The sequence below is a fragment of the Microtus oregoni genome, unplaced genomic scaffold (genome assembly GCF_018167655.1).
Source record: "Microtus oregoni isolate MIOR12 unplaced genomic scaffold, Mior012 000012F_ref0000307, whole genome shotgun sequence".
Taxonomy (NCBI): domain Eukaryota; kingdom Metazoa; phylum Chordata; class Mammalia; order Rodentia; family Cricetidae; genus Microtus; species Microtus oregoni.
Window position 1 is genome coordinate 45,629,965 of NW_024543071.1, and position 27,528 is coordinate 45,657,492.

The 27,528-nt window shown below is 39.1% G+C and overlaps 1 protein-coding gene across 2 annotated transcripts; it reads right to left on the reverse strand.

Annotated features, from left to right (window-relative positions):
* Positions 1-1,298: 1,298 nt before the first annotated feature.
* On the reverse strand, positions 1,299-27,509 carry LOC121454336 (glycine N-acyltransferase-like protein Keg1). 2 transcript variants are annotated; one of them, XM_041661626.1, is made up of 6 exons: positions 27,455-27,509; positions 22,026-22,115; positions 20,439-20,546; positions 12,104-12,230; positions 3,093-3,264; positions 1,299-1,568 (listed from the first exon to the last, which is right to left on the reverse strand). In XM_041661626.1, the coding sequence occupies exons 2-6, from the start codon at positions 22,101-22,103 to the stop codon at positions 1,532-1,534; spliced, it is 522 nt and encodes a 173-aa protein (XP_041517560.1). In that variant the 5' UTR covers positions 22,104-22,115; positions 27,455-27,509; the 3' UTR covers positions 1,299-1,531. The 2 variants fall into 2 exon arrangements, with proteins under 2 accessions (XP_041517560.1, XP_041517561.1); XM_041661627.1 differs by having other exon boundaries at positions 22,026-22,186; positions 27,455-27,483.
* Between the last annotated feature and the right edge of the window lie 19 nt (positions 27,510-27,528).

Consider the following 27,528-nt stretch of genomic DNA (forward strand, 5'->3'; position numbering starts at 1 on the left):
CTCTGCATGGTGAAATTAGCTTTATCCACATGTGAATACAAAGGGAAGCCAAGATCATTTAGAGACTGAATCTGGTCGAAGACAACATGGTAAACGAGACCCTGGTTCCGGTACTGAGGCAAGGTGCCTGCCATTCTCAATTCTCCAGTGTGGTCCATCAGGCCCCAGGACACGGGAATCCCCTCAGGCCCCATAATACAGGAGCTGGGGAAGTTGTGGATACAGCGCTCAATGAACTTCTGACTTTTCTCATTGCCACCATAATGCCAGAAGCTATTCACCAACGCAGCATGTGTAACATCCAGGGAGGTGAGTTTGAACAACTCTTGATTACTATTGGGAACAAGAGGAAAGAGCAGCTCTTAGTCACATAGGTTATGAATAATTTTATTTATTTTCCCAAGAATTTCCCCAAGAGTCAGACAGTAGAATCACTAAGACTGTGTGCTCTGTAGCCAGACTGTCTGAGTTCCTACCAGCACTGTGTGCATTAACTGTTGATTAATTGTTCTTCACTTTTTGTGCTTCCCCACCTAGTGAGCAGGGCTAATAAGCAACTTGCACTATAGACTAGCACGTTAGTGTGATGGGGGCTCAGATTTAGTGCCTAAGAGCTAGTAAAAATGCTCCAGGCAACATTTGCAGTTTTTATTTGCCCATGACTCAGTGAGAGAGTTCAAATACGATCTTTCAGTTAGGGAGCTTCAATATGATCAGTCTTGTTTTATGTAAAAGGAAAAGAGTTTTACAAACAAGCAAACTTCCCAAAACATATGTAGCAAGCAGAAAAGCCAAAGTTCAGGATCATAGAATTTGGTATCTTGCAGTCCTTAGGCATTGTGTTGAACAAAAGATAATGTCAAGGGCAAAGATTCACAGCAATGTAAAAGGAAGATAGCAAACATGACTGAGTGTGATGCCCGAAGACACCTGCAATGGTGTGGGGAGTTTCAGGAGTCAGTTTGGGATGAGCTCTGGAGCTGGAGCTACACATTCTTCTTCAACTCTGGTCCACTCATCCATGAGCTAAGCAAACTATTTCACCACTAGATTCTCATTTCTGTCAAGATTTGGGCTAACTTTTAGCTCACTGTAGAACAAAAGTTGCAGTAGCTTCTGGATGGGAGTGTACTCCAGGTTGCAGTGTAGTATACAGGAGAAGAGGGTATTTCCAGGAGGGAAATTTCACAAAGCACTTTAGAATTGAGCATCCTCAAGTCACATGCTCACTGCTGGCTCTTAGTTCTCCTCAGCATTAGGTTCAACTTAAATGGGACAATGTCAAATGTGTTCAAAATATTTTTATTAGGATTCAGTTGTTGCATGAAGAGATTTCACTGAACATACATTGGTTTAAAACCCACCGTGTGCCAGCTCCTGATGATCCTAACTCTTGCAGGGTTTTCATTATTGGTAGAGGATGAATCAAATATCAAATCTGTAGAATAAATTAACTAGTTTCAAATACTCATGAGTGCTATGAGTAAAATAAATGTGAATCTTGCGCATTGGTGACTTTTATTCAAGTGATTTATCCAGGACTCTGACGAAGCACCTTGTGAGCTGATCTGGATAACAAAGTAAGTCATTAGTGTAAAGACTGATCTGCATAGGGAAGAGAAGTTTTAGACAGGGAGGAGCTAATCTTGGAGACCTGAGTTCATGAAGGTCAAGTAGAATTGCAGCAAAGCTATGGCATAGCATCAGTACCGTCTGCATTTAGCTCTAACACTAGAAACAATGTTAAATCATTCCCATAAATGCTTCATGTCACCTAACCAATATTACAGTGTGAACTGACTTTCTGAGAGAGAGAAGCAAAGAGCAAGAGAGTGAGCTAGTGAGTGAGCAAAAGAGAGAGATAGAGAATTTGAATGAGGTTCCCTTTCCTCTAAATCTAACCAAAATAATTAACATGAAGTAAACTGATGTGAACCAATCTGTCAAATTCTAATGTGTGCCTTCCTTTTCTATTTTATGTGGGAAATAACATTGAAATGACAAAAATTTGCTTTTGTTATTGTAGCTTAGCTCATTCTATAAAATCAACCTCTTCCTCTTTAGACTACCTATATGAGAACACTAATTTGAAAGAATGGCTGAACCTCTGATTTTAAAATTATGTCTAAAAGACAGGTTATGTTTTAAAAAAAATATGTAGTATTTTTTAAAATGTCTGGAAGTTTTGTAGGGAAGAAACAAGATAAGGCCTGAGAAATAGATGAAAATCTCAGCTTAGTGGGCTGAGAAGTTCAGAAAGATTTGAAAGCATGTCAGGGAGCTTTGAAATCTTGTTAGCAGGAGAGAGACATGATCCTTATTTAAAGTTAATTAATTAGAAAGCTACTCTGCAAAACATTGGTTGGATAGGTACCAGGGCAAAAGCTAGCAGAGGTAGTGAAGGCATGGCTAGTTAAATGGTAACCTACATTCAGCTTGTATAGGAAAGTAAAATTTTTAATTGCATGCATATATATGTGTGTGTGTTTATATGGATGTTACATGTTCATGTATGAAAATCAGAATACTAATATTGGGAGTTGGTTATCTTTCTCATCATATAGGCCCCATGGATTGAATTCAGGTTATTAGACCTGTTAGCAAGCACCTTTAGATGTTAAGACATCTTGCTAGTCCTTTATGCAGATAATCATGTTTAGAAAAAAAAATCTGTGAACATCAAGTCTAAGACTTCAATATACGCTCATCTCAGTTGTTCTGTGCATCCCAAATCTATAGATAAGTATCATCAAAACAAATAAAAGGGGAAAAGACACAGAGGACAAAGAAGCTCAGGTGAAAGTGACTTTAGTGAGTGGAGCATTGCAGCCCAAAGCCCAGGTACTCCTGGAATGACAATGTGTGTGGGGAAAGAACATAAGGAATTCTATCCTGTGGATTCCAATGCAGCACAGCCTTGCTCAGATCTTGATTTCTTCCTTCTAGACTCCAAAACAATGATGGGTCACATGTGCTTTGATTTTAGCCCTATCCTTTAAGGTGGCCTTCTAACGATCACTTCAGAAATCTAACACAGGAGGCATGTCATTAGTAAGACAGTGATTGGGGCAGAACAGCTTTGAAACACTTACATGGGCCTGGTATTGTCACTTCTGCGCACTAAGTTATTCACGTCCATCAAGGAAGGAGCCAGTTTCTTTGCTGTTTCAAGTACCATATAGAGAAAGCACTGTGTATGCTTGACCTTGCCCAAATTAATGGCTCCAAGATTTTCTATCACTTTGTCCAGGCTTGACTGTGAACCTTGATGGGGAAACAAGGCAGCAAATGATATATCATTATTCTTCTTAACATTTGTGAAAGACTATTCAGTGTATTCAAAGGGAATATGAGCTTAGAATCATCAAGTCTTGTGTTAAATCATGATCAGCTTCATATGATAAAGGTTATATCATTCCCTTTTTAAAATTTAAGTTTTGTATGGTATCACAAACCCTTACTAAAGGAGTTTGAAATTAGAGACAAATATGGTGCCAGGGAAGCTACCAGAAAAACACAAGGATGACCCCAGCTAAGACCCCTAGCAAGAGTGGAATTGATGCCTGAACAGCCTTCCCCTGTAATCAGACTGGTGACTTCCCTAATAGTCATCATAGAGACTTCATCAAGTAACTGATGGAAACAGACGCAGAGATCCACAACCAAGCACTGTGCCAAACTCCAATAGTTCAGCTACTGAAGAAGGAGGGATTATATGAGCAAGGAGCTTCAACATCATTATGGGAAACCCACAGAGACAACTGACCTGAGCTTGTGGGAGCTCAGGACTCCGAAAAGGCAGTTAGACAGCCTGCATTGAACCGACCTTGGTGTTCTGCATCTGGGTGAGAGCTGTGTAGCTTTGTCTGTTTGTGGGCTCCTAGCAGTGGGACCAGGACCTGTCCCTGATGCATGAGCTGGATCTTTGGAACCTATTCTCAATGGTGGGAAGCCTTGCCCAGCCACGATGCAGTGGGGAGGAGCTTGGTCCTGCCTCAACTTGATATTCCCTGCTTTTTGACTACGATGGGAGGAATTACCCCTTTTGAATGAAAACTGAGAAGAAGTGGATTGTGGGTGGGGTAGTAGGAATATAGGGGAGGGAATGAGAACAGAGGAGGAAGGGGAAACTGTGGTTGGTATGTAAAATTTAAAAAGGCTACAGATATAGCTACCAAACAAGGTGAGTTAGCAGTATGGTTACTGAAATTGAAGGGATATTTCTATGTACTCAATCCATTAAATTATCAGTATAAGGTTCTCAGTATCTATCTATTGCACGAATATGACTCCTTTAAACCTTAATTACCTTGGTTCAGTCATAAAACTTTATTGGGTTCATGGGAAGAATGTGATTTAGTAAACATGGTTCAAAGAGTGCACTGAGGTTGACTTTCACTTTCTGTTCCTGATCTTGTGACATTTGCATGTCAGTCAATCCACTTCCATCCCTGAGGTTAAGAGTTGGCACAGTGTTGTTATGAAATACCAGACTTGGGATCACGGTGAACTATTTCTATGAGCTCATCATTACCCTCCAGACAAGTGAGCCCATATGTATGAATCCAGGTGAGACTAGCAGAGCTGCCTAATGGAGATCGATCCAAATTTCCTACGCATGCAATTGTAAGCTAAAATAATTGTTGTTTTGAACTGATATTGAAAATTTGAAATTCTATATAACTACATAGGATATTTCTGAGAAGTTTCTATTAAATGTCTCATTTAGTCCTTAAAAAGTCTGTGTTTGGAGGGCGCTGGGACCGAACCCGAATCGGGAGGGCAAAAGGGAGGGCGTTAGTTCCTTTGTCTCCATAGCCTGCCTGCAGCAAGCAGGGTGGGCCCTTTGTGTGCGAGCTACCCAAGCAGCACGGAGTTTCTATCTGGGCACCGGGAGAGATATCATTGAGGTGAGTGAGTGTGGGGGCAGCGGGGATCAGGGAACTCAGACGTTCCTCATCCCCCTCCACTTCCTGTTCATCCTGCAGGGGCTATACTGTCCAATACCTCCTCTCTCTTCCTATCCCACCCAGCTTACATCCAGAACCCCCACCCCCTGTCTTTCTCCCTCACTCCCTCCCTCCCCTCTTTGGTGGCATAGCACCTCCCAGTTCAGCCTGCTAGGGCGCTGGGACTGAACCCAAATCGGGAGGGCAAAAGGGAGGGCGGTAGCTCCTTTGTCTCCATAGCCTGCCTGCAGCAAGCAGGGTGGGCCCTTTGTGTGCGAGCTAACCAAGCAGCACGGAGATCCGATCTGGATATCAGGAGAACCATCACTGGGGAGTGACATCACTGGGAAGGTACATCAGTGTGCAAGAAGACCTGATCCTGTAAAAGAAGATCCAAAGGGGAGTATTGGGAGGAAGAGATGGGCAGACGCCAAGGCAAGAATTCACCCAACAATCTGAAAAACAACTTGAAACCACCAGAAGCCAGTGACCTCACAACAGGAGGACATGAACACCTTAATCAAGAAGAAGTAGAAAAAATTGACTTCATGAAAGTGATTGACACCCTTAAACAGCATGTAAAAAATGCCCTTATAGAAATGGATGAGAAGTATAACAGAAAGTTTGAGGAATTGAGTAAATAAGTGAATGATACCCTAGGAAACCAAGGAAAAACAATCAAGCAGATAATGGATACAGTTCATGACTTGAAACTGAAATGGAGGCAAAGAAGAAAACACAAACAGAGGGCCAGCTGGACATGGAAAATCTAGGTAAACGAATAGAGACTACAGAAACAAGCATAACCAACAGAATACAAGAGATAGAAGAAAGAATCTCAGATTCTGAAGATAACATAGAGAAAATAAACGCACTGATCAAAGAAAACAGCAAGTCCAACAAACTCTCATCACAAAACATTCAGGAAATATGGGACACAATAAAAAGACCAAACCTAAGAATAATTGGAGTAGAATAAGGAGAAGAAGTGCAGCTCAACGGTCTAGAAAATATACTTAATAAAATTATAGAAGAAAACTTTCCCAACCTGAAGAAAGATGTACCTATGAAGGTTCAAGAAGCACACAGAACACCAAATAGGCTGGATCAAAAAAAAAAAACATCCCCTTGCCATATAATAATCAAAACACAATATATACAGAATAAAGAAAGAATATTAAGAGCTGCAAAGGAAAAAGGCCAAGTTACTTATAAAGGTAAACCTATCAGACTTACACCTGACTTCTCTATGGAAACCATGAAAGCCAGAAGGTCCTGGATAGATGCACTGCAAAAACTAAGAGACCATGGATGCAAGCCCAGACTACTATATCCAGCCAAGCTTTCGTTCACTATAAATGGAGAAAACAAAATTTTCCAGGATAAAAACAAATTTAAACAATACGTAGCCACAAATCCAGCCTTACAGAAAATAATAGAAGGAAAATCACTAACCAAGGAGTCCAACAATGACCACAATAACTCAGACATCTAGAGACCCTGCACCAGCGCAACTCAAAGAAGGGAAACACACAAACCCTACTACTAAAAAAGTTACCGGAGTTAACAACCACTGGTCATTAATATCACTTAATGTCAATGGGCTCAACTCACCTATAAAAAGGCACAGGCTAAGAGATTGGATACGAAAACAGGATCCAACATTCTGCTGTTTACAAGAAACACACCTCAACCACAAAGACAGGCACCTACTCAGAGAAAAGGGCTGGGAAAAGGCTTATCAAGCAAATGGATAAGAAACAAGCAGGTGTGGCCATATTAATTTCTAACAAAGTTGACTTCAAACGTAAATCAATCAGAAGAGATGGAGGGGGACATTTTATACTCATAACAGGAATAATTCATCAGGATGAAGTCTCAATCCTGAATATCTATGTCCCTAATATAAAAGCACCCATGTACGTAAAAGAAACATTAATAAAACTCAAGGCAGCCATCAAACAGCACACACTAATAGTAGGAGACTTCAACACTCCTCTCTCACCAATGGACAGGTCAATCAGACAGAAACCTAACAGAGAAATTAGAGAAATAATGGAGGTAATGATGCAAATGGACTTAACAGACATCTATAGATTATTCCACCCAAAGAAGAAAGAATATACCTTCTTCTCTGCAGCTCATAGAACCTTTTCAAAAATTGACCACATACTCAGTAACAAAGCTAACTCACACAGTTACAAAAAAATATTAGTAACCACCTGTGTCTTATCAGATCGCCATGGATTAAAGTTAGAATTCAACAACAATGCTACCCCCAGAAAGCCTACAAACTCATGGAAACTGAACAGTCAACTACTGAACCATACCTGGACTAAGGAAGAAATAAAGAAAGAAATTAGTCTTCCTTGAATTCAATGAAAAAAAAAGAAACAACATACTCAAACTTATGGGACACTATGAAAGCAGTGCTAAGAGGAAAGTTCATAGCAGTAAGTGCCCACTTAAAGAAAACAGAGAAAGCACATATTGGATACTTAACAGCCCACCTGAAAGCTATAGAAAAAAAAAGAAGCAGACTCACCTAGGAGGAGTAGAAGACTGGAAATAATTAAACTGAGGGCTGAAATCAACAAAATAGAAACACAGAAAACAATCCAAAGAATCCATGAAACAAAAAGCTGGTTCCTGGAGAATATCAACAAGATTGATAAACCCCTATCAAAACTAATCAAACGGCAGAGAGAGAATACACAAATTAATAAGATCAGAAATGAAAAGGGGGACATAACCACAGACACAGAGGAAATTCAGAGAGTCATTAGATCTTACTACAAAAGCCTGTATGACACAAAACTGGAAAATGTAAAAGAAATGGACACTTTTTTAGATAAATACCATATACCAAAATTAAACCAGGACCAGGTGAACAAACTAAACAGACCTGTCAGTCGCAAAGAATTAGAAGCTGTTATCAAAAACCTCCCTACCAAAAAAAGCCAGGACCAGATGGTTTCAATGCAGAATTCTACCAGAACTTTCAAGAAGAACTAATACCTATACTCCTTAATGTATTCCACAATATAGAAACAGAAGGGTTATTACCAAATTCCTTTTATGAAGCTACAGTTACTCTGAAACCAAAACCACACAAAGACTCAACCAGGAAAGAGAATTACATGTCAATCTCACTCATGAACATCGATGCAAAAATCCTCAACAATATACTGGCAAACAAATACCAAGAACACATTAGAAAAATTATCCATTATGATCAAGTGGGCTACATCCCAGAGATGCAGGGCTGGTTCAACATATGAAAAACTATCAATGTAATCCATCATATAAATAAACTGAAAGAAAAAAATCATATGATCATTTCATTAGATGCTGAAAAAGCATTTGACAAAATTCAACATCCCTTTATGATAAAAGTATTGGAGCGATTAGGGATACAAGGGTCATACCTAAATATAATAAAAGCTATTTACAGCAAGCCGACAGCTAACATCAAATTAAATGGAGAGAAACACAAAGCCATCCCACTAAACTCAGGAACACGACAAGGCTGTCCACTCTCGCCATACCTCTTCAATATAGTGCTTGAAGTTCTAGCAATAGCAATAAGACAACATAATGGGATCAAGGGGATTCGAATTGGAAAGGAAGAAGTGAAACTTTCGTTATTTGCAGATGATATGATAGTGTACATAAGCGACCCCCAAAACTCCACCAAGGAACTCTTACAGCTGATAAACACCTTTAGTAATGTGGCAGGATACAAGATCAACTCCAAAAAATCAGTCGCCCTCTTATACACAAAGGATATGGAAGCAGAGGGAAATCAGAGAAGCTTCACCTTTCACGATAGCCAGCATGAAATATCTTGGGGTAAATGTAACCAAGGAAGTGAAAGATCTATTTGACAAGAACTATAAGGCATTGAAGAAAGAAAATGAAGAGGATACCAGAAAATGGATGGACCTCCCTTGCTCTTGGATTGGGAGGATCAACATAGTAAAAATGGCAATTCTACCAAAGGCAGTTTATAGATTCAATGCAATCCCCATCAAGATCCCATCAAAATTCCTCACAGATCTGCAGAGGACAATAATCAACTTTATATGGAAAAATAAAAAATTCAGGATACAAGGGAAGGAGGGGGGACTTGGGGAAACAGAAGGATTGGGATAAAGGAAGGGTGGATAGGGGAGCACGGAACCACAATTCTTAGTTAAGGGAGCCACTGTAGGGTGGCTCTATGGACTAGAGAGGGAGGGGGAGAGGAGTGGGGGAAGGGAGAGAAAGGTGGGAGGAGGGGGAGAAGGGTGGGAGGAGGGGGGATATGGGAGGCTGGGAGCAGGTGGAAACTTGTTTTTTTTTTCTCCTTTTCTCAATAAAAAAATACAAAAATAAAAAAAATAAAAAAAAACAAAAAAACTCAGGATAGCCAAAACAATCCTATACAATAAAGGATCTTCTGGAGGCATTACCATCCCTGACTTCAAACTCTATTACAGAGCTACAGTAATGAAAACAGTGTGGTACTGGCATAAAAACAGAGAAGTCGACCAATGGAATCGTATAGAAGACCCGGATTTTAACTCACAAACCTATGAACACCTCATTTTCGATAAAGGGGCTTAAAGTATACAATGGAAGAAAGAAAGCATTTTCAACAAATGGTGCTGGCACAACTGGATGTCAACCTGTAGAAGAATGAAAATAGACCCATATCTATCACCATGCACAAAACTCAAGTCCAAATGGATTAAAGACCTCAATATCAGCCCGAACACACTGAACCTGATAGAAGAGAAAGTGGGAAGTATCCTACATCAGATGGGCACAGGAGATCGCTTCCTATGTATAACCGCAGAAGCACAGACATTAAGGGCAGCATTGAATAAATGGGACCTACTAAAACTGAGAAGCTTCTGTAAAGCAAAGGACACTGTCACTAAGACAAAAAGGCAACCTACTGAGTGGGAGAAGAACGTGACCAACCCCGCAATAGACAAAGGTCTGATCTCCAAAATATATAGAGAACTCAAGAAACTATACTTTAAAATGCTAATTAACCCAATTAAAAAATGGGGCACTGAACTGAACAGAGAATTCTCAGCAGGGGAAGTTCAAATGTCCAAAAGACACTTAAGGTCATGCTCAACCTCCTTAGCAATCAGGGAAATGCAAATCAAAACATCTTTGAGATATCAACTTACACCTGACAGAATGGCTAAAGTTAAAAACACCAATGATAGCCTTTGCTGAAAAGAAATGCGGAGGAACGGGTACCCTCATCCATTGCTGGTGGGAATGCAATTTTGTGCAACCACTGTGGAAATCAGTGTTTCGGTTTTTCAGGAAATTCGGGATCAACCTACCCCTGGACCCAGCAATACCACTCCTGGGAATATACCCAAGAGATGACCGATCATATGACAAAAGCATTTGTTCATCTATGTTCATAGCAGTATTATTTGTAATAGCCAGAACCTTGAAACAACCTAGATGTCCTTCAATGGAAGAATGGATGAAGAAAGTATGGAATATCTACACATTAGAGTACTAAGTTGCGGTAAAAAACAATGACTTCTCGAATTTTGCATGCAAATGGATGGAAATAGAAAACACTATCCTGAGTGAGGTATCCCAGACCCAATAAAGATGAACATGGGATGTACTCACTCATAATTGGTTTCTAGCCATAAATAAGGGTCACGGAGACTACAATTCGTGAACCTAAAGAAGCTAAATAAGAAGGTGAACGCAAGGAAAAACATATAATTATCCTTTTGGCTATGGGAAGTAGACAAAATAGCCGTGGAGAAAATTGGGATCTTGGGGGTGGGGTGGGATGAAGGTAAGGGGAGATGGGGAGAGAAAAGTGAGAAGGGAAGGAGGGGGGAACTTGAGGAAACAGGAGAATTGGGATAAAGGGAGGTTGGACAGGGGAGCACGGAAACACAATTCTTAGTTGAAGGATCCACCTTAGGGTTGGCAAGAGACTTGACCATAGATTGGCTCCCAGGAGCCCAGGGAGATGTCCCCAGATAGTCCCTTGGGCAGCTGAGGATAGGGAACTGGAAATGACCCTATCCTATAGCAATACTGACGAATATCTTGCATATCACCATAGAACCTTCATCTGGTGATGGATAGAGATAGAGACAGAGACCCACACTGGAGCACTGGACTAAGCCCCCAAGGTCCCAATGAGGAGTGGAAGGAGGGAGAAAGTGAGCAAGGAAGTCAGGACCACGAGGGGTGCACCCACCCACTGAGACAATGGGGCTGATCTATTGGGAGCTCACCAAGGCCAGCTTGACTGTGACTGAAAAAGCATGGGATAAAACTAGACACTTTGAACATGGCGAACAATGAGGACTGATGAGAAGCCAAGGACAATTGCACGGGGTTTTGATCCTACTTCATGTTCTGGCTTTGTGGGAGCCTAGCCAGTTTGGATGTTCACCTTCCTAGACATGGACGGAGCGGAGCAGACCTAGGACTTTCCACAGGCAGGGAACCCTGACTGCTCTTTGGACTGGAGAGGGAGGGGGAGAGGAGTTTGGGTGGAGGAGGAGTAGGGTGGGAGGAGGGGAGGGAAATGGTAGGTTGGGAGGAGGCGGATACTTTTTTTTTTCCTTTTCTCAATAAAAAAAAAAGAAATAAAAAAAAGTCTATGTTTGGAATAGTATTATAATCATTTTTTTTCTCACAAAACTTTGGTCTCCAAAACAAATATTACTCAGTCCTTCCCACAGAGATAACAACTGGTTCAGTCAGGATTCAATCTTAGACCATACCTCTTTAGAAGGCATAGTCTTATTTACTAAAATATTCCTTTGAAAATGTGACAATATAATAATAAGAGATGGAATGGGAGGTTAAATTGCCCCCATGTTTATGTTCTTTAGTAAAATATGGGCATGCTAAAGAAGAAATCTTAAGTCCTAAGGCAGTAAGAAACTACATTAAAATTTCCTTTGTACACTTTACTCCCACAGCTCTTGAGAGTTCCCCTTGCAGGTGGTAGATGCTAAGCTTGTAAACAGATAACAGCATGCTAATTGTCTATAGCTTGCAAAAATGTGTGTGGAATGTAAGGTGTTGTTCAAAAGGAACAGTGACTTCCACCATGTGTACACAGGAGATAACAACAGCCACATATACCCTGGCTCTCTTACTTTGAATCTGTAGATGTTGTTTCCAGTTAATGACTTCTGATGAGCTGAGGAAGTTCTGACAATTCTCGGGATCCTTAGAGTAGACTAGATAAGTGTTGGTGTAGTGGTCAAGGTCATCTTCCATGTCCTGTTTTCAAAAAGAATAAACCAAAGTGTTTATGGATGGGTTAGTGTTAGGTTATATTGGTATTTAGTATTCAGCTACATTGTGAGATATTAAAATTTTAAAAGTAAGGGCTCCTGTGGATTTATGTTGTAATTATTTACAGTGCAAAAACAAGAAGAAAAGACTTGACACAATTCAAAGTAAAATCACTCTGAAAAGCATTATTCAAACTCAAGGAAAAATAGAGTGCAATAAAATTCATTTAGAAGAATCAAAATAACAAATTAAAAGAAAAGCATTTTGCTTAAAGAATACTCCGTGTGGTGAGTGAGTGCTGCGGCAGGCAGCTGGGAACATACCTCAGCCCGCCCACACTTCCTGGCATCCTACAGGGGCTATACTGCCCAAACCGCCTCTCTCTTCCTATCCCATTCAGCTTACATCCAGATACCCACACCCCCTGTCTCCCTCCCTCCCTCCCTCCTTTGGGGCATAGCGCCTCCCTGCCGAGCCTGCTAGGACACTGGGACCGAATCCGAACCGGAAGGTCAAAGGGGTGGCAGGTAGCTCCTTTGTTTCCATAGCCTGCCCGCAGCAAGCAGGGTGGGCCCTTTGTTCGCGAGCTAACCAAGCAGCGTGGAGTATCGATTTGGGCACCGAGTGAAACATCATTGTGGAGAAACATCTCTGGGGAGTGACATCACTGGGAAGGTACATCAGTGGGCAAGAAGACCTGATCCTGTAAAAGAAGATCCAAAGGGGAGTATTGGGAGGAAGAGATGGGCAGACGCCAATGCAGGAATTCTCCCAACAATCTGAAAAACAACACGAAACCACCAGAAGCCAGTGACCTCACAACAGGAGGACATGAACACCTTAATCAAGAAGAAGTAGAAAAAACTGACTTCATGAAAGTGATTGACACCCTTAAACAGCATATAAAAAACGCCCTTATAGAAAAGGATGAGAAGTATAATAGAAAGTTCGAGGAATTGAGTAAACCAGTGAATGATACCCTAGGAAACCAAGGAAAAACAATCAAGCAGATAAAGGAAACAGTTCATGACTTGAAAACTGAAATGGAGGCAAAGAAGAAAACACAAACAGAGGGCCGGCTGGACATGGAAAATCTAGGTAAACGAATAGAGACTACAGAATCAAGTATAACCAGCAGAATACAAGAGATAGAAGAAAGAATCTCAGATTCTGAGGATAACATAGAGAAAATAAACACTCTGATCAAAGAAAACAGCAAGTCCAACAAACTCTCATCACAAAACATTCAGGAAATATGGGACACAATAAAAAGATGAAACCTAAGAATAATTGGAGTAGAATAAGGAGAAGAAGTGCAGCTCAACGGTACAGAAAATATACTTAATAAAATTATAGAAGAAAACTTTCCCAACCTGAAGACAGATGTACCTATGAAGGTTCAAGAAGCATACAGAACACCAAATAGGCTGGATCAAAAGAAAACATCCCCTCACCATATAATAATCAAAACACAAAATATACAGAATAAAGAAAGAATATTAAGAACCGCAAAGGAATAAGGCCAAGTTACTTATAAAGGTAAACCTATCAGACTTACACCTGACTTCTCTATGGAAACCATGAAAGCCAGAAGGTCCTGGATAGATGTTCTCCAAAAACTAAGAGACCACGGATACAAGCCCAGACTACTATATCCAGCCAAAATTTCATTCACTATAAATGGAGAAAACAAAATTTTCCAGGATAAAAACAAATTTAAACAATACGTAGCCACAAATCCAGCCTTACAGAAAATAATAGAAGGAAAATCACTAACCAAGGAGTCCAACAATGACCACAATAACTCAGACATCTAGAGACTCTTCATCAGCGCAAATCAAAGAAGGAAAACACACAAACCCTACTACTAAAAAAGTGACTGGAGTTAACAACCACTGGTCATTAATATCACTTAATATCAATGGGCTCAACTCACCTATAAAAAGGCACAGGCTAAGAGATTGGATACGAAAACAGGATCCAACATTCTGCTGTTTACAAGAAACACACCTCAACCACAAAGACAGGCACCTACTCAGAGTAAAGGGCTGGGAAAAGGCTTATCAAGCAAATGGACCTAAGAAACAAGCAGGTGTGGCCATACTAATTTCTAATAAAGTTGACTTCAAACTTAAATCAATCAGAAGAGATGGAGAGGGACATTTTATACTCATAACAGGAACAATTCATCAGGAAGAAGTCTCAATCCTGAATATCTATGCCCCTAATATAAAAGCACCCACTTACGTAAAAGAAACATTACTAAAACTCAAGGCAGCCATCAAACTGCACACACTAATAGTAGGAGACTTCAACACTCCTCTCTCACCAATGGACAGGTCAATCAGACAGAAACCTAACAGAGAAATTAGAGAATTAATGGAGGTAATGAAGCAAATGGACTTAACAGACATCTATTGATTATTCCACCTGAAGAGGAAAGAATATACATTCTTCTCTGCAGCTCATGGAACCTTCTCGAAAATTGACCACATACTCGGAAGCAAAGCTAACTTACAAAGTTACAAAAAAATATTAGTAACCACCTGTGTCTTATCAGATCACCATGGATTAAAGTTAGAATTCAACATCAATGCTACCCCCAGAAAGCCTACAAACTCATGGAAACTGAACAGTCAACTACTGAACCATACCTGGATTAAGGAAGAAATAAAGAAAGAAATTAAAGTCTTCCTTGAATTCAATGAAAATAAAGAAACAACATACTCAAACTTATGGGACACTATGAAAGCAGTCCTGAGAGGAAAGTTCATAGCACTAAGTGCCCACCTAAAGAAAACAGAGAAAGCACATATTGGAGACTTAACAGCCCACTTGAAAGCTCTAGAAAAAAAGGAAGCAGACTCACCTAGGAGGAGTAGAAGACTGGAAATAATCAAATTGAGGGCTGAAATCAACAAAATAGAAACACAGAAAACAATCCAAAGAATCAATGAAACAAAAAGCTGGTTCCTGGAGAAAATCAACAAGATTGATAAACCCCTATCCAAACTAATCAAACGACAGAGAGAGAACACGCAAATTAATAAGATCAGAAATGAAAAGGGGGACATAACCACAGACACATAGGAAATTCAGAGAGTCATTAGATCTTACTACAAAAGCCTGTATGACACAAAACTGGAAAATGTAAAAGAAATGGATGCTTTTTTAGATAAATACCATTTACCAAAACTAAACCAGGACCAGGTGAACAATCTAAACAGACCTGTCAGTCGCAAAGAATTAGAAGCTGTTATCAAAAACCTCCCTACCAAAAAAAGCCCAGGACCAGATGGTTTCAATGCAGAATTCTACCAGAACTTCCAAGAAGACCTAATACCTATACTCCTTAATGTATTCCACAATATAGAAACAGAAGGGTCATTACCAAATTCCTTTTATGAAGCCACAATTACTCTGATACCAAAACCACTCAAAGACTCAACCAGGAAAGAGAACTACAGGCCAATCTCACTCATGAATATCGACGCAAAAATCCTCAACAAAATACTGGCAAATCGAATCCAAGAACACATCCGAAAAATTATCCATTATGATCAAGTAGGCTTCATTCCTCAGATGCAGGGCTGGTTCAACATACGAAAATCTATCAATGTAATCCAGCATATAAATAAACTGAAAGAAAAAAACCATATGATCATTTCATTAGATGCTGAAAAAGCATTTGACAAAATTCAACATCCCTTTATGATAAAAGTCTTGGAGAGATTAGGGATACAAGGGTCATACCTAAATATAATAAAAGCTATATACATCAAGCCGACAGCTAACATCAAATTAAATGGAGAGAAACTCAAAGCCATCCCACTTAACTCAGGAACACGGCAAGGCTGTCCACTCTCGCCATACCTCTTCAATATAGTGCTTGAAGTTCTAGCAATAGCAATAAGACAACATAATGGGATCAAGGGGATTCGAATTGGAAAGGAAGAAGTTAAACTTTCGTTATTTGCAGATGATATGATAGTGTACTTAAGCGACCCCCAAAACTCCACCAAAGAACTTTTACAGCTGATAAACACCTTTAGTAATGTGGCAGGATACAAGATCAACTCCAAAAAATCAGTCGCCCTCTTATACACAAAGGATATGGAAGCAGAGAGGGAAATCAGAGAAGCTTCACCATTCACGATAGCCACAAACAGCATAAAATATCTTGGGGTAAATCTAACCAAGGAAGTGAAAGATCTATTTGACAAGAACTTTAAGGCATTGAAGAAAGAAATTGAAGAGGATACCAAAAAATGGATGGACCTCCCTTGCTCTTGGATTGGGAGGATCAACATAGTAAAAATGGCAATTCTACCAAAGGCAATTTATAGATTCAATGCAATCCCCATCAAGATGCCATCAAAATTCTTCACAGATCTGGAGAAGACAATAATCAACTTTATATGGAAAAACAAAAAACCCAGGATAGCCAAAACAATCCTATACAATAAAGGAGCTTCTGGAGGCATTATCATCCCTGACTTCATACTCTATTACAGAGCTACAGTAATGAAAACAGTGTGGTACTGGCATAAAAACAGAAAAGTCGACCAATGGAATCGTATAGAAGACCCGGATTTTATCCCACAAACCTATGAACACCTTATTTTCGATAAAGGAGCTAAAAGTATACAATGGAAGAAAGAAAGCATCTTCAACAAATGGTGCTGGCACAACTGGATGTCAACCTGTAGAAGAATGAAAATAGACCCATATCTCTCACCGTGCACAAAACTCAAGTCCAAATGGATTAAAGACCTCAATATCAGCCCGAACACACTGAACCTGATAGAAGAGAAAGTGGGAAGTACCCTACAGGAGCTGGGCACAGGAGATCGCTTCCTATGTATAACCCCAGAAGCACAGACATTAAGGGCAACATTGAATAAATGGGACCTACTAAAACTGAGAAGCTTCTGTAAAGCAAAGGACATGGTCACTAAGACACAAAGGCAACCTACTGACTGGGAGAAGATCTTCACCAACCCCGCAACAGACAAAGGTCTGATCTCCAAAATATATAGAGAACTCAAGAAACTAGACTTTAAAATGCTAATTAACCCAATTAAAAAATGGGGCACTGAACTGAACAGAGAATTCTCAACAGAAGAAGTTCAAATGGCCAAAAGACACTTAAGGTCGTGCTCATCTTCCTTAGCAATCAGGGAAATGCAAATCAAAACAACTTTGAGATATCATCTTACACCTGTCAGAATGGCTAAAGTCAAAAACACCAAGGATAACCTTTGCTGGAGAGGCTGTGGAGGAACGGGTACCCTCATCCAGTGCTGGTGGGAATGCAATCTTGTGCAACCACTGTGGAAGTCAGTGTTTCGGTTTCTCAGGAAATTCGGGATCAACTTATCCCTGGACCCAGCAATACCACTCTTGGGAATATACCCAAGAGATGCTCTATCAAATGACAAAAGCATTTGTTCAACTATGTTCATAGCAGTATTATTTGTAATAGCCAGAACCTGGAAACAACCTAGATGTCCTTCAATGGAAGAATGGATGAAGAAAGTATGGAATATATACACGCTAGAGTACTATGCTGCGGTAAAAAACAATGACTTCTCGAATTTTGCATGCAAATGGATGGAAATATAAAACACTATCCTGAGTGAGGTGTCCCAGACCCAAAAAGATGAATATGGGATGTACTCACTCATAATTGGTTTCTAGCCATAAATAAGGACCACGGAGGCTACAATAGGTGAACCTAAAGAAGCTAAGTAAGAAGGTGAACCCAAGGAAAAACATATAGTTGTCCTCTTGGCTAAGGGAAGTAGACCAAATTTCCGGGAAGAAAATGGGATCTTGGGGGTGGGGTGGGATGGGGGTAAGGGGAGATGGGGAGAGAAAAGGTAGAAGGGAAGGAGGGGGGACCTGGGGAAACAGGAGTATTGGGATAAAGGAAAGGTGGATAGGAGAGCACGGAACCACAATTCTTAGTTAAGGGAGCCACTTTAGGGTGGGCAAGAGACTTGACCCTAGAGGGGCTCCCTAGTGCCCAAGATGAGGTTCCCAGTTAGTTCCTTGGGCAGCTGAGGATTGGGAACCTGAAATGACCCTATCCTAGAGCAATATTGACGAATATCTTGCATATCATCATAGAATCTTCATCTGGTGATGGATAGAGATAGAGACAGAGACCCACACAGGAGCACTGGACTGAGCTCCCAAGGTCCCAAGGAGGAGCAGAAGGAGGGAGAACATGAGCAAAGAATTCGGGGCCCCGAGGCGTGCATCCACCCACTGAGACAGTGGAGCTGATCTATTGGGAGCTCACCATGGCCAGCTGTACTGTGACCGAAAAAGCATGGGATAAAACCGGACTCTCTGAACATGGCGAACAATGAGGGCTGATGAGACACCAAGGACAGTGGCAGGGGGTTTTGTTCCTACTTAATGTGATGGCTTTGTGGGAGCCTAGCCAGTTTGGATGTTCACCTTCCTGGATATGGACGGAGGGGGGAGGACCTAGGACTTAACACAGGGCAGGGAACCCGGACTGCTCTGTGGACAGGAGAGGGAGGGAGAGAGGAGTTGGGGGAGGGGGAGAAGGCTGGGAGGAGGGGGAGAAGGGTGGGAGGAGGGGGAGAAGGGTGGGAGGAGGGGAAGGGAAATGGGAGGCTGGGAGGAGGTGGAAACTTGTTTTTTGTTTATGTTTTTTTTTCTTCTTTTCGCAATAAAAAATATGCTAAAAAAAAAAGAATACTCCGTGCTCTGGGCTATGAATACTCTGATATTAAAGTCTATACTGAAAACAGAATCAGAATATGCACCTATAAATAGGGACCCAATGCTAAAGCTAGTACTCTATATAGTACTTCAAAAAAGCTTATTATTTTTAAGTAAATGACAACCTCATAAAGCAAGGAAATGAGCATATATATGCATATATATGTACATATTTAGACATACATGGAACAAGTTTGCAAATCCGAAATGGGACTACTTGAATAGGAAAGAACATATCACAGAAATATTATTTCTACTACTGTATAATCTGAATGCTTTTACTCCTCTAATTTTCATGAAATATTAACTAAAATGTTGTATACTGTATAAAGATACTGCAGATATAATTACTGATTTTCTTGTTCTGCCTTATTAAATTTTTAAGCCATCTTCAACACTCACATTGGCAAATGTTTTTCCACTTGGTATTGAGAATAAACTCTAATTCTCTCCCTGTAACATCAACCACCCTAACCTTTCTTTTTCCTACCTTCTTTTATTGTCTTTGCTGTAGATAACTGATATAGAAAGCAGAGCAGCATCTCAAAGGGAAGCTGATATTACAATGAAATTTTATCATGGATTAGGAAATAGCTGGATTGTTTTAAGTCCGGTTATTTTATTTTGTATTTTTTTCATTGAAATCTGTTTTATCCTAAGATAATAGTTGACAATGGAACTAAGAACTAACTTGTTACAATATACAAACCTAGCCTAGGTTATGCCCTTTTCTCTAAAGACTTCCTTCTTTTATTGTACAGATATAAATATTTTGCTTGCATGTATGTATGTGAGTGTTGCCTGTTGAGATGAGAAGAGGGTGTCAGATTTCATATAACTGGAATTCCTCACAGTTGGAAGCCACCATATGGGTGCCTGGATCCAAACCCTAGTTCTCTGCAAGAACAGCAAGTGCTCTTAACCACTGAGTGATCTCTCCAGCCCTAGGGAAATGTTGTTTTGATGTTTATAATAAAAGATCAAGCCATTTTTTTGTGTATCAACATGATCTTATGTTGATAATACTTCCAATAAGTTGCCTCTAACTCCTACAAATAAGACATAAGAAATAATGAAGTGATAAAGTGTGCTCACAGTTCTAATCAGCCACTGCTGATGGAGGAACTATGCTGCCAAGTAAAACAAAAGCGTGGATAAAAATGAAAGTGTACCATCTGTACCTTTAGCTACCATTCTCCATGGCTTATTACTACACCTTTGTGTATTTCCCTTCTTGAACATTTTATAACATTCTGTAATTTTTGTGGACTTTTGTGAATTATCCTTCAGGCAGGGGTTTGATTTAAATTAGTACAATTCACTTCTATATTTTATGATGGGATTAGGCAGTAGCATCAACCATCCAGCCAGACACATGCTAGGAATGCAACACATGTGGAGATACAGGCATATTTATTCTATATTGCAACTTACCTCCTCCCGAGGTCGAATAACAACAGTATTAAAATCAGGCCACTTGTCCACCAGAGCCTTCAGCTTGAATGGGTTTCCCTGATTCATGTGGAAGACAGTCCCATAAACCTAAATATTTCAAGCCAGCAGAAATGTCATCATATTGCAAAGAAGTAGGAAGCTGCAGCATATTTGACTAGAACAAAGATCATTACAATGAAAATATGAAACTTTTGGAAAGATGTAATAGATGAGTTTTTCAAATGTTTCCTAGTGTCCAGTTGCTTATTGTAAAAACAGTATCTTTTAAACATTGAGATAAAATATAAAAATGATGCAATTTACTAATAAACTCATTAACTCTCTTGATGTAGAATCTAATAAAAGTTTTTCATGGATATCAGATTTATTTCTTTTCATGTGCAGACAAATTTTATGACGATGAGCCATTTCAAAAATGGTTTCCATTCATTGGAAGTGTTTTTCTTACTATGCCTTGAAGCACTTTTGTGATTGCTGCTTTATTATTGATACTATATTATTTTTAGATCTGCATTATCTGGCTGTTGATATGTGTAGATCACTGTTTTTCATCTAAGTTAAGATTTAGTTAGGGTTAGTAATACATGTCTGTTATCTCAGATAATAGGGAGGCTGAGGCACTCTGATTGAAAATTCGTGGACTACCTGGTGTAATGAACAACCTAAATGCCCTTCGACTGAAGAATGGATATGGAAAATGTGGTACATTTACACAATGGAGTACTTAACACAGCAGAAAAACATGACATCTTGAATTTTACAAGAAATTGAATGGAGCTAGAAAACATTTTTTTTGAGAGAGGTAACCCAGACATAAATAGACAATCATCATATGTACTCACTAATAGGTCCCTTTTAAACATAAAGCAAAGAAAACCAGACTACAAACCACAATCCCAGAGAACTTAGACAACAATGAGGACACTAAGAGAGACTTACATAGATCTAATCTACATGGGAAGTAGAAAAAGACAAGATCTCGTGAGTAAATTGGGAGCATGGGTGCCATGAAGGGGGGAGGGGAGAGTCAGTGAGGGGAGCAGAGAAAAATGTAGAGTTCAATAGGAATCAATAAAAAAAAATCCTGTTAATAGCCACAAAAAAACATCTTCCCCTGCTAGAGCCAAAATTTAAATAAGATGAGAATCCTTTTATTTAGTATCATTCAATATGATTTCAACTAAATAGTATTTGTCGTTTAAGAATCAGGAAAATTATTTTTCTCTACTGGCAATTAAACCTAGAACCTTGCACAGGTTAGGCAAACACTATTATTGACGTATATCTTTAACATTCTTTCAAGTTTTTATGCTGTGACTGGGTCTCACACAAATTGTGATTATCCTTTGGGAGTAAACAGTGACATTTGTTTTAGACAATGGGGAGCAGAACTTTGATTTTTTAATGTTATGCAGGTGACATTATTGAGACTTCTTTCTGCTCTGGTGGCATAAACATAGGAGAGAGGAATGTCATGGTACCAGTGCTCAGTGAGTCTTGACTCTTTCCCTCCTCTGCCTTACCGCGGTGTGGTCCTCAGTTTCTATGAAAACATTCTATTCTCACCTTTAAGGTCTCAGGCAGGTGCTTCCTCAGGGAGTTCTCCAGAACCTGGAGCATCTGAGAACCCTGTAAGTAGAACATCTCTTCTGATACCTTAGATGAAAAGATTAGCGACAATAGCAAGTCAGGAATGGGAAGACCTTTACACAGTGTGTCCAGACTACCTGTAAAATAAGGAGTCACAGGCATATAAACATCGGGAATTTATTTCTCACAGGGCTGAGAAATCCGTGATCAAGACATTGGCATGTTTCTTGTCCTGTAGAACTCTGTTTTCTGTTAGATACACCCTCTAGCTGTGCCTTCTTGGGACAGAAGGAGTAGGTTTGCTCTCAGGAGCTTAACCTATGAAGGCATTCATAACATCTGAAAAGGTGGCACAGAACCTACCCAAAGGGCTCCAGCTCCTGTTATAACCCATCATATTGGCAAAACCTTCCAACATAGGACCTTTGAAGAGATGCAAACATTTAGATCATAGCCATACTAAACTAGTAGGATCTGGATCTACACCAGCCTTTTCTCATATCTTCTTTTTTGTGGTCATACCCAGTTTCTTCACTGCTGAAGGTATGTATCAGCTGTTAGAGTTCCCTCATAGAAATTTTGTGGTCTCTTATATCTGTAAATCGTGATTCTTGGATGTTTTCCTGGATAACTTGTATTTCCCTTGATCTCCTTCAGTTGTCTATTGCACTAGCTAGATCTTCTAGTACTCTATTGAATTTTTATGGGGAGTGTGGACAACCTTGTCTTGTTCAATGTTTACTGGACTTGTTTTGAGTTGCTGTCCATTTAATTTCAGTTTGTTTAAATAAGTTTGCTGTAAATTGCCATTATTATATTGAGGTATAGTTCTTTTTTTTTTTTTAATATTTATTTATTTATTATGTATACAATATTCTGTCTGTATGTCTGCAGGCCAGAAGAGGGCACCAGATCTCATTACAGATGGTTATGAGTCACCATGTGGTTGCTGGGAATTGAACTCAGGACCTTTGGAAGAGCAGGCAATGCTCTTAACCGCTGAGCCATCTCTCCAGCCCCCTGAGGTATAGTTCTTATATCCCTACTCTCGCCAAGATTTATATCATAAAGATGCTTTGGATTTTCTTCAAAAGCTCTTTTTTGGTAGGGGACATCAGATTAGATAATCGTGTGGTTTTTTGATGTCAGTTTGTTTATATGTAGGATTACATTGATTGATTTTCATATGTAAAGCTTTCCATTCATCTCTGGGGTGAAACCTACTTGGGCATGGTGGATAATCTTTTGGATGTGTTCTTAGATTTGATTTGCATTCTAAAAAATAGTTTTACATCAATGTTCCTAAAGGAAATTAGTCGGTAATTCTTGTTCTTTTTTGAATTTTTGTGTGGTTTATGATGGTAATTGTGCCCTCATAAAATGCATTTGGCAATATTTCATCCATTTCTATTGTGAAATAATTTGATGACTATTGTCATTAGCTTATCTTTGAAAGTCTGATAGATTTCTGTGCTAAAAACATCTGACCCTGTGCTATTTTTTTTTGCATTGGAAGACTTTAAATAACTATTGTGATACTATAATTAAGAGGTTATATGACTGTAGAAATAGGAGCGACGGGGCTGCGTTCCCAGCACCCCGGTCGCCTGCTTGGCTAGCTTATGCCCCAAAATAATTACACGGACACTGTATTCTTTTAATCACTGCTTGGCCCATTTCTATCTAGCCTCTTCTAGGCTAATTCTCACATATTAATTTAGCCCATTTCTAATCATCTGTGTAGCGGCCCTAGGTGCGCTTACCGGGAAGATTCTAGCCTATGTCCAACCTGGGTTGGAGCTTCATTGCATCCGTCTGCCTGGGAGCTGGGAGCATGGCATCTCTCTGAGGCATCTGCTCCCAAGAGGAGAGCTGTGGAGTCTGAGCTCACTTCCTCTTCCTACCAGCGTTCTTTTCTGTTTACTCCTCCCACCTATCTTCTAACCAATGAGGACCAAGCAGTTTCTTTTTATTTAACCAATGACCTTCCTCCATCATAGGACTATTTAAATTGATGCCCATTTTTCTTCTTTTTATTAGTAATTATGTTCATGAAATATATTTGAATTTTTTCCTCCTCCCCAACTCCAACTCCTTCCAGATCCTCCCCACCTCCTTACCCACTCAATTTCATGTTCTCTGTCTCTGTCTCTGTCTCTCTCTTCTTCTCTCAAATATAAACCCAGAAACAAAAATGAAAAATACAGCATGAAACAAAAATAAAAATAATAAAAAATTGGCAAAAGAACAATAAAAAGTACCAAAAAAAAAGCAAAAGAAAACAAAAGTTTCATGAAAATGCCAGAAAGTTTGTTTTGTATAGTTAGTATACCCAGTGACACCTCATTTGAGAAAACAGATTTTGCTTTTGACAGAAGCTGTCATTTTCCAAATGCTATCTCCTTGGTTGTAGGTGGGACCCTGTGCTCACTGTATTTCTCTATCTCAGTGGTGGGACCCCATCTGATCTGAATCTATGTAAGTCTTGGTGTGTTGCCATAGTCTCTGTGAGTTCATGAATGCATTAGTCCCATTGTGTCTGAAAGACACCATTGCCTTGGAATTATCAATCCCCTCTGGCTATTATAATCTTTTACCCTTCTCTTTCACATAGATCCCTGAGTCTTTAAAGGAGGGGTTTGACGAAACTGAGAGGGTTGAAGGGGAGGAAGGAGATAGGGAGGGGAGCAGAAAAAAATGTAGAGCTCAATAAAAAATGATAAAAACGTCTTATTTATGACAAAAGGCTCCAAAATCATCCTCATCACATTGTCTAGTTTTGAATCACTGGGCTAATTCCCATATACTAGAAGAAGAACTTTCTGTGATATGAGTTGAGAGAGTACTGATCTATGGGTATAGCAGTATGTTATTAGGAATCGTTTTTTCTATGTTCCTTTAGTAGAATAATACAATGTGTTATCCCCAAGGTCATGGTCTATCTATCCTTGGTTCTTGGCCATAGTAGCACTATCAGGCACATGCTACATTAGACAGAGAGGGCCTTAAATGTGATTTTTAACAGTGATTGGTTATTCCTATAACATTTGTGCCATTATTGTACTGGCGTGTATTGCAGGTAGGTCACAGGGTTTGTAGCTGGGAAATGTTGATGATTACCTTTCTCTTCCAGTGCTGTGCAAAGTATCTTCCTGTAACATGGACACTATTCAGTAGTGTGAAACTTCTCATTTTGCACAAGCTCAACTCCTCTATTCTCAATGCTATAAGTAAGTGTTGGTCTTAGCAATAGGGTCTTACCATCAGATTATAGAGAGTAACCAATGAATTTACTATAGCCTGTGATGTCTTGGAATTCCATGGGACCCCTTGGCCAATAACTCAAAAAGATTCTATGTGATCCTGCCTCTAGAGGTTTAATTTCATGATTTATGATATCTAGTTGGGGCCCTGTCTCCCATATTTTTTGGAGACTCCATTTAAATTATTTTCATATACATATATATTCTAAGAAGCTTCTATATCAGTAAATTTCTATGTTTTTCAAGCAACATTTAGCATTACTTGTCTTGCTATTTTCTTACCATTCTTATATTGTCTGTAGTTTCTGTATAGTATTCTTTTCCTCATTCATGGTAATGTTAATACATGCCTTTTATTTGTATTTCTTGGTAACATTAGAGTAGAGATATTCAAATTGGACTCTATAGTATTTTGGCCAAGATAATTCATTCTTTGTTTTTGAAGACAATCATGTACCCTGCTGATCATACAACAGAATCCACAGATCTTTAGTAGATGCCAGTGGCAATATTTTATCTCTTGGTAAAGGTAGTGAAAAGGTTTCTTACATTTATTCTAATGTCCTGGAGCATAACAACATAGTATGGGTCTAATATTCCTATAGGCAACTGATTTTTTTCCACTAAAAACATTTTTCTGAGAGTGTCACAAACACAAAAGGCAAAGTAAATTTGGTATAAAATCATAGGCTTTGTTATAATGTCAGCAAACTGGATAGCATGAGAATGTGTGAGAAATACAGAAACACACACACAAATAACAAATAATAATGTGCAATGACAACACAAGTGTGATGTCCAGTTAAAGGAGCAGATTGAAGTCTCAAGAGGCTTTAGGAATAGGAAATCTTAGCATTGTTAGTGGATAAAATCCACTGTGGTCTTTAGGGTCTCTAGACAGAGTTTTTACTTTATTGAAAATATACATAGAACTAGTCAAAGAAAATGAATTCAAAGAGTAGATTTTATAAAACCTTTAAGGAATGAAACAAAAAGGCAGTGATTATATCCAATCTATGATGAGATTGTATAATTATAAGCTCATGGTCTGTCACTACTCTAAGTAACTATTAATATAAAATTTATTGTATATATGTAGAAGTGGAGAAGTATTAAACTAAAAGAATGAAACAAAAAATAAAGTAGTACACAGAATTTGATTAATTATGTATGAGTTTATGTATATTTCACAAACATTAATCATCAGAATATGGAAGAATGCAAAAAATAAATTAAGATGAAAATCAAAATTTTAGAAATAGCTCACCACATAACAATATAGATCAAATCTTTTAGGCTAGCTTTCTTTTTTAGATAATATCCATTAGCAGTGAAAGCACTTTATGTTCTTCATATTTCTCATCATTTTCCTTCTTAGATTTGTCTGAGACATTTTATTCTCCTTGTAAGTATCCAATAAAAAAAATTAAAGACATTTTGAATTGTCCATCATCCCTGTGCTATTGAAACTGAATAACAGTTGCTGGAGCATAATACTTCTTTGCAAATTTTGCTAACCAAATGTACTGCCAAGCTTTCACAATATCTCCGTAGTTCTTATCCGTTTGGAATGGAAACCTGCCATAGATCTTTCAAGAAATTTGACATCAACAAACACATCAAACTGGATAGAGAAAGTCCAAATCCCTCAAAACTACACAAAGAACTACAGTCCAGGGAGGAAATCTGGGAAATGAAGAGGTTGCCTTTCCCAAGGAAGAGCACACCATTTCGTTATTCAGTGTCAAATCAGTCCTAAAATATACGTACAGCTACAGTTTTACAGAACAGGTTAGTTATATTTAGAAATATATATGTATATAAATATTTACATTCAACAAACACTAGTTGAAAAAGAGGCCATGAATTTGAAAGAGAGCAGGGAGGGGTATGTAGGAAGTTTGGAGTGAGGAAAAGAAATCGTGTATTCAAATTATAATCTGAAAATAAAAATTAAAGATTTTCTCTATGGTACATATTAGTAGGTATATGCACTTCTCAAGTTGAATAAACTCCCCTTTTTCACTGTATAGACGCCCACAAAAAGATCAATATTTCCTTTCTAAAACCAACGTTTGATTTTTTCCACCTTGTATGAGAGAAAGGACTAGGACTCACCATTCTTCTATGATAAATTCTTACCTATAAATATGCATCCACACAGAGCCTGTTTAGAGCAAATAACAAGCAGCAGGTCTTTTCTGAAATGCTAGCAT

Bases quoted from the DNA above. Each gene is read 5' to 3' on its own strand.
- LOC121454336 (XM_041661626.1), bottom strand. From the start codon at position 22,103: ATGTTCTACTTACAGGGTTCTCAGATGCTCCAGGTTCTGGAGAACTCC. The intron at 3,265-12,103 runs GTAAGAGAGCCA...TTCCCCATCAAG, and splicing joins ACAACATCTACAGATTCAAA to GTTCACAGTCAAGCCTGGAC. The intron at 1,569-3,092 runs GTAAGTGTTTCA...TTTGTTATCCAG, and splicing joins AGTGACAATACCAGGCCCAT to ATCAGCTCACAAGGTGCTTC.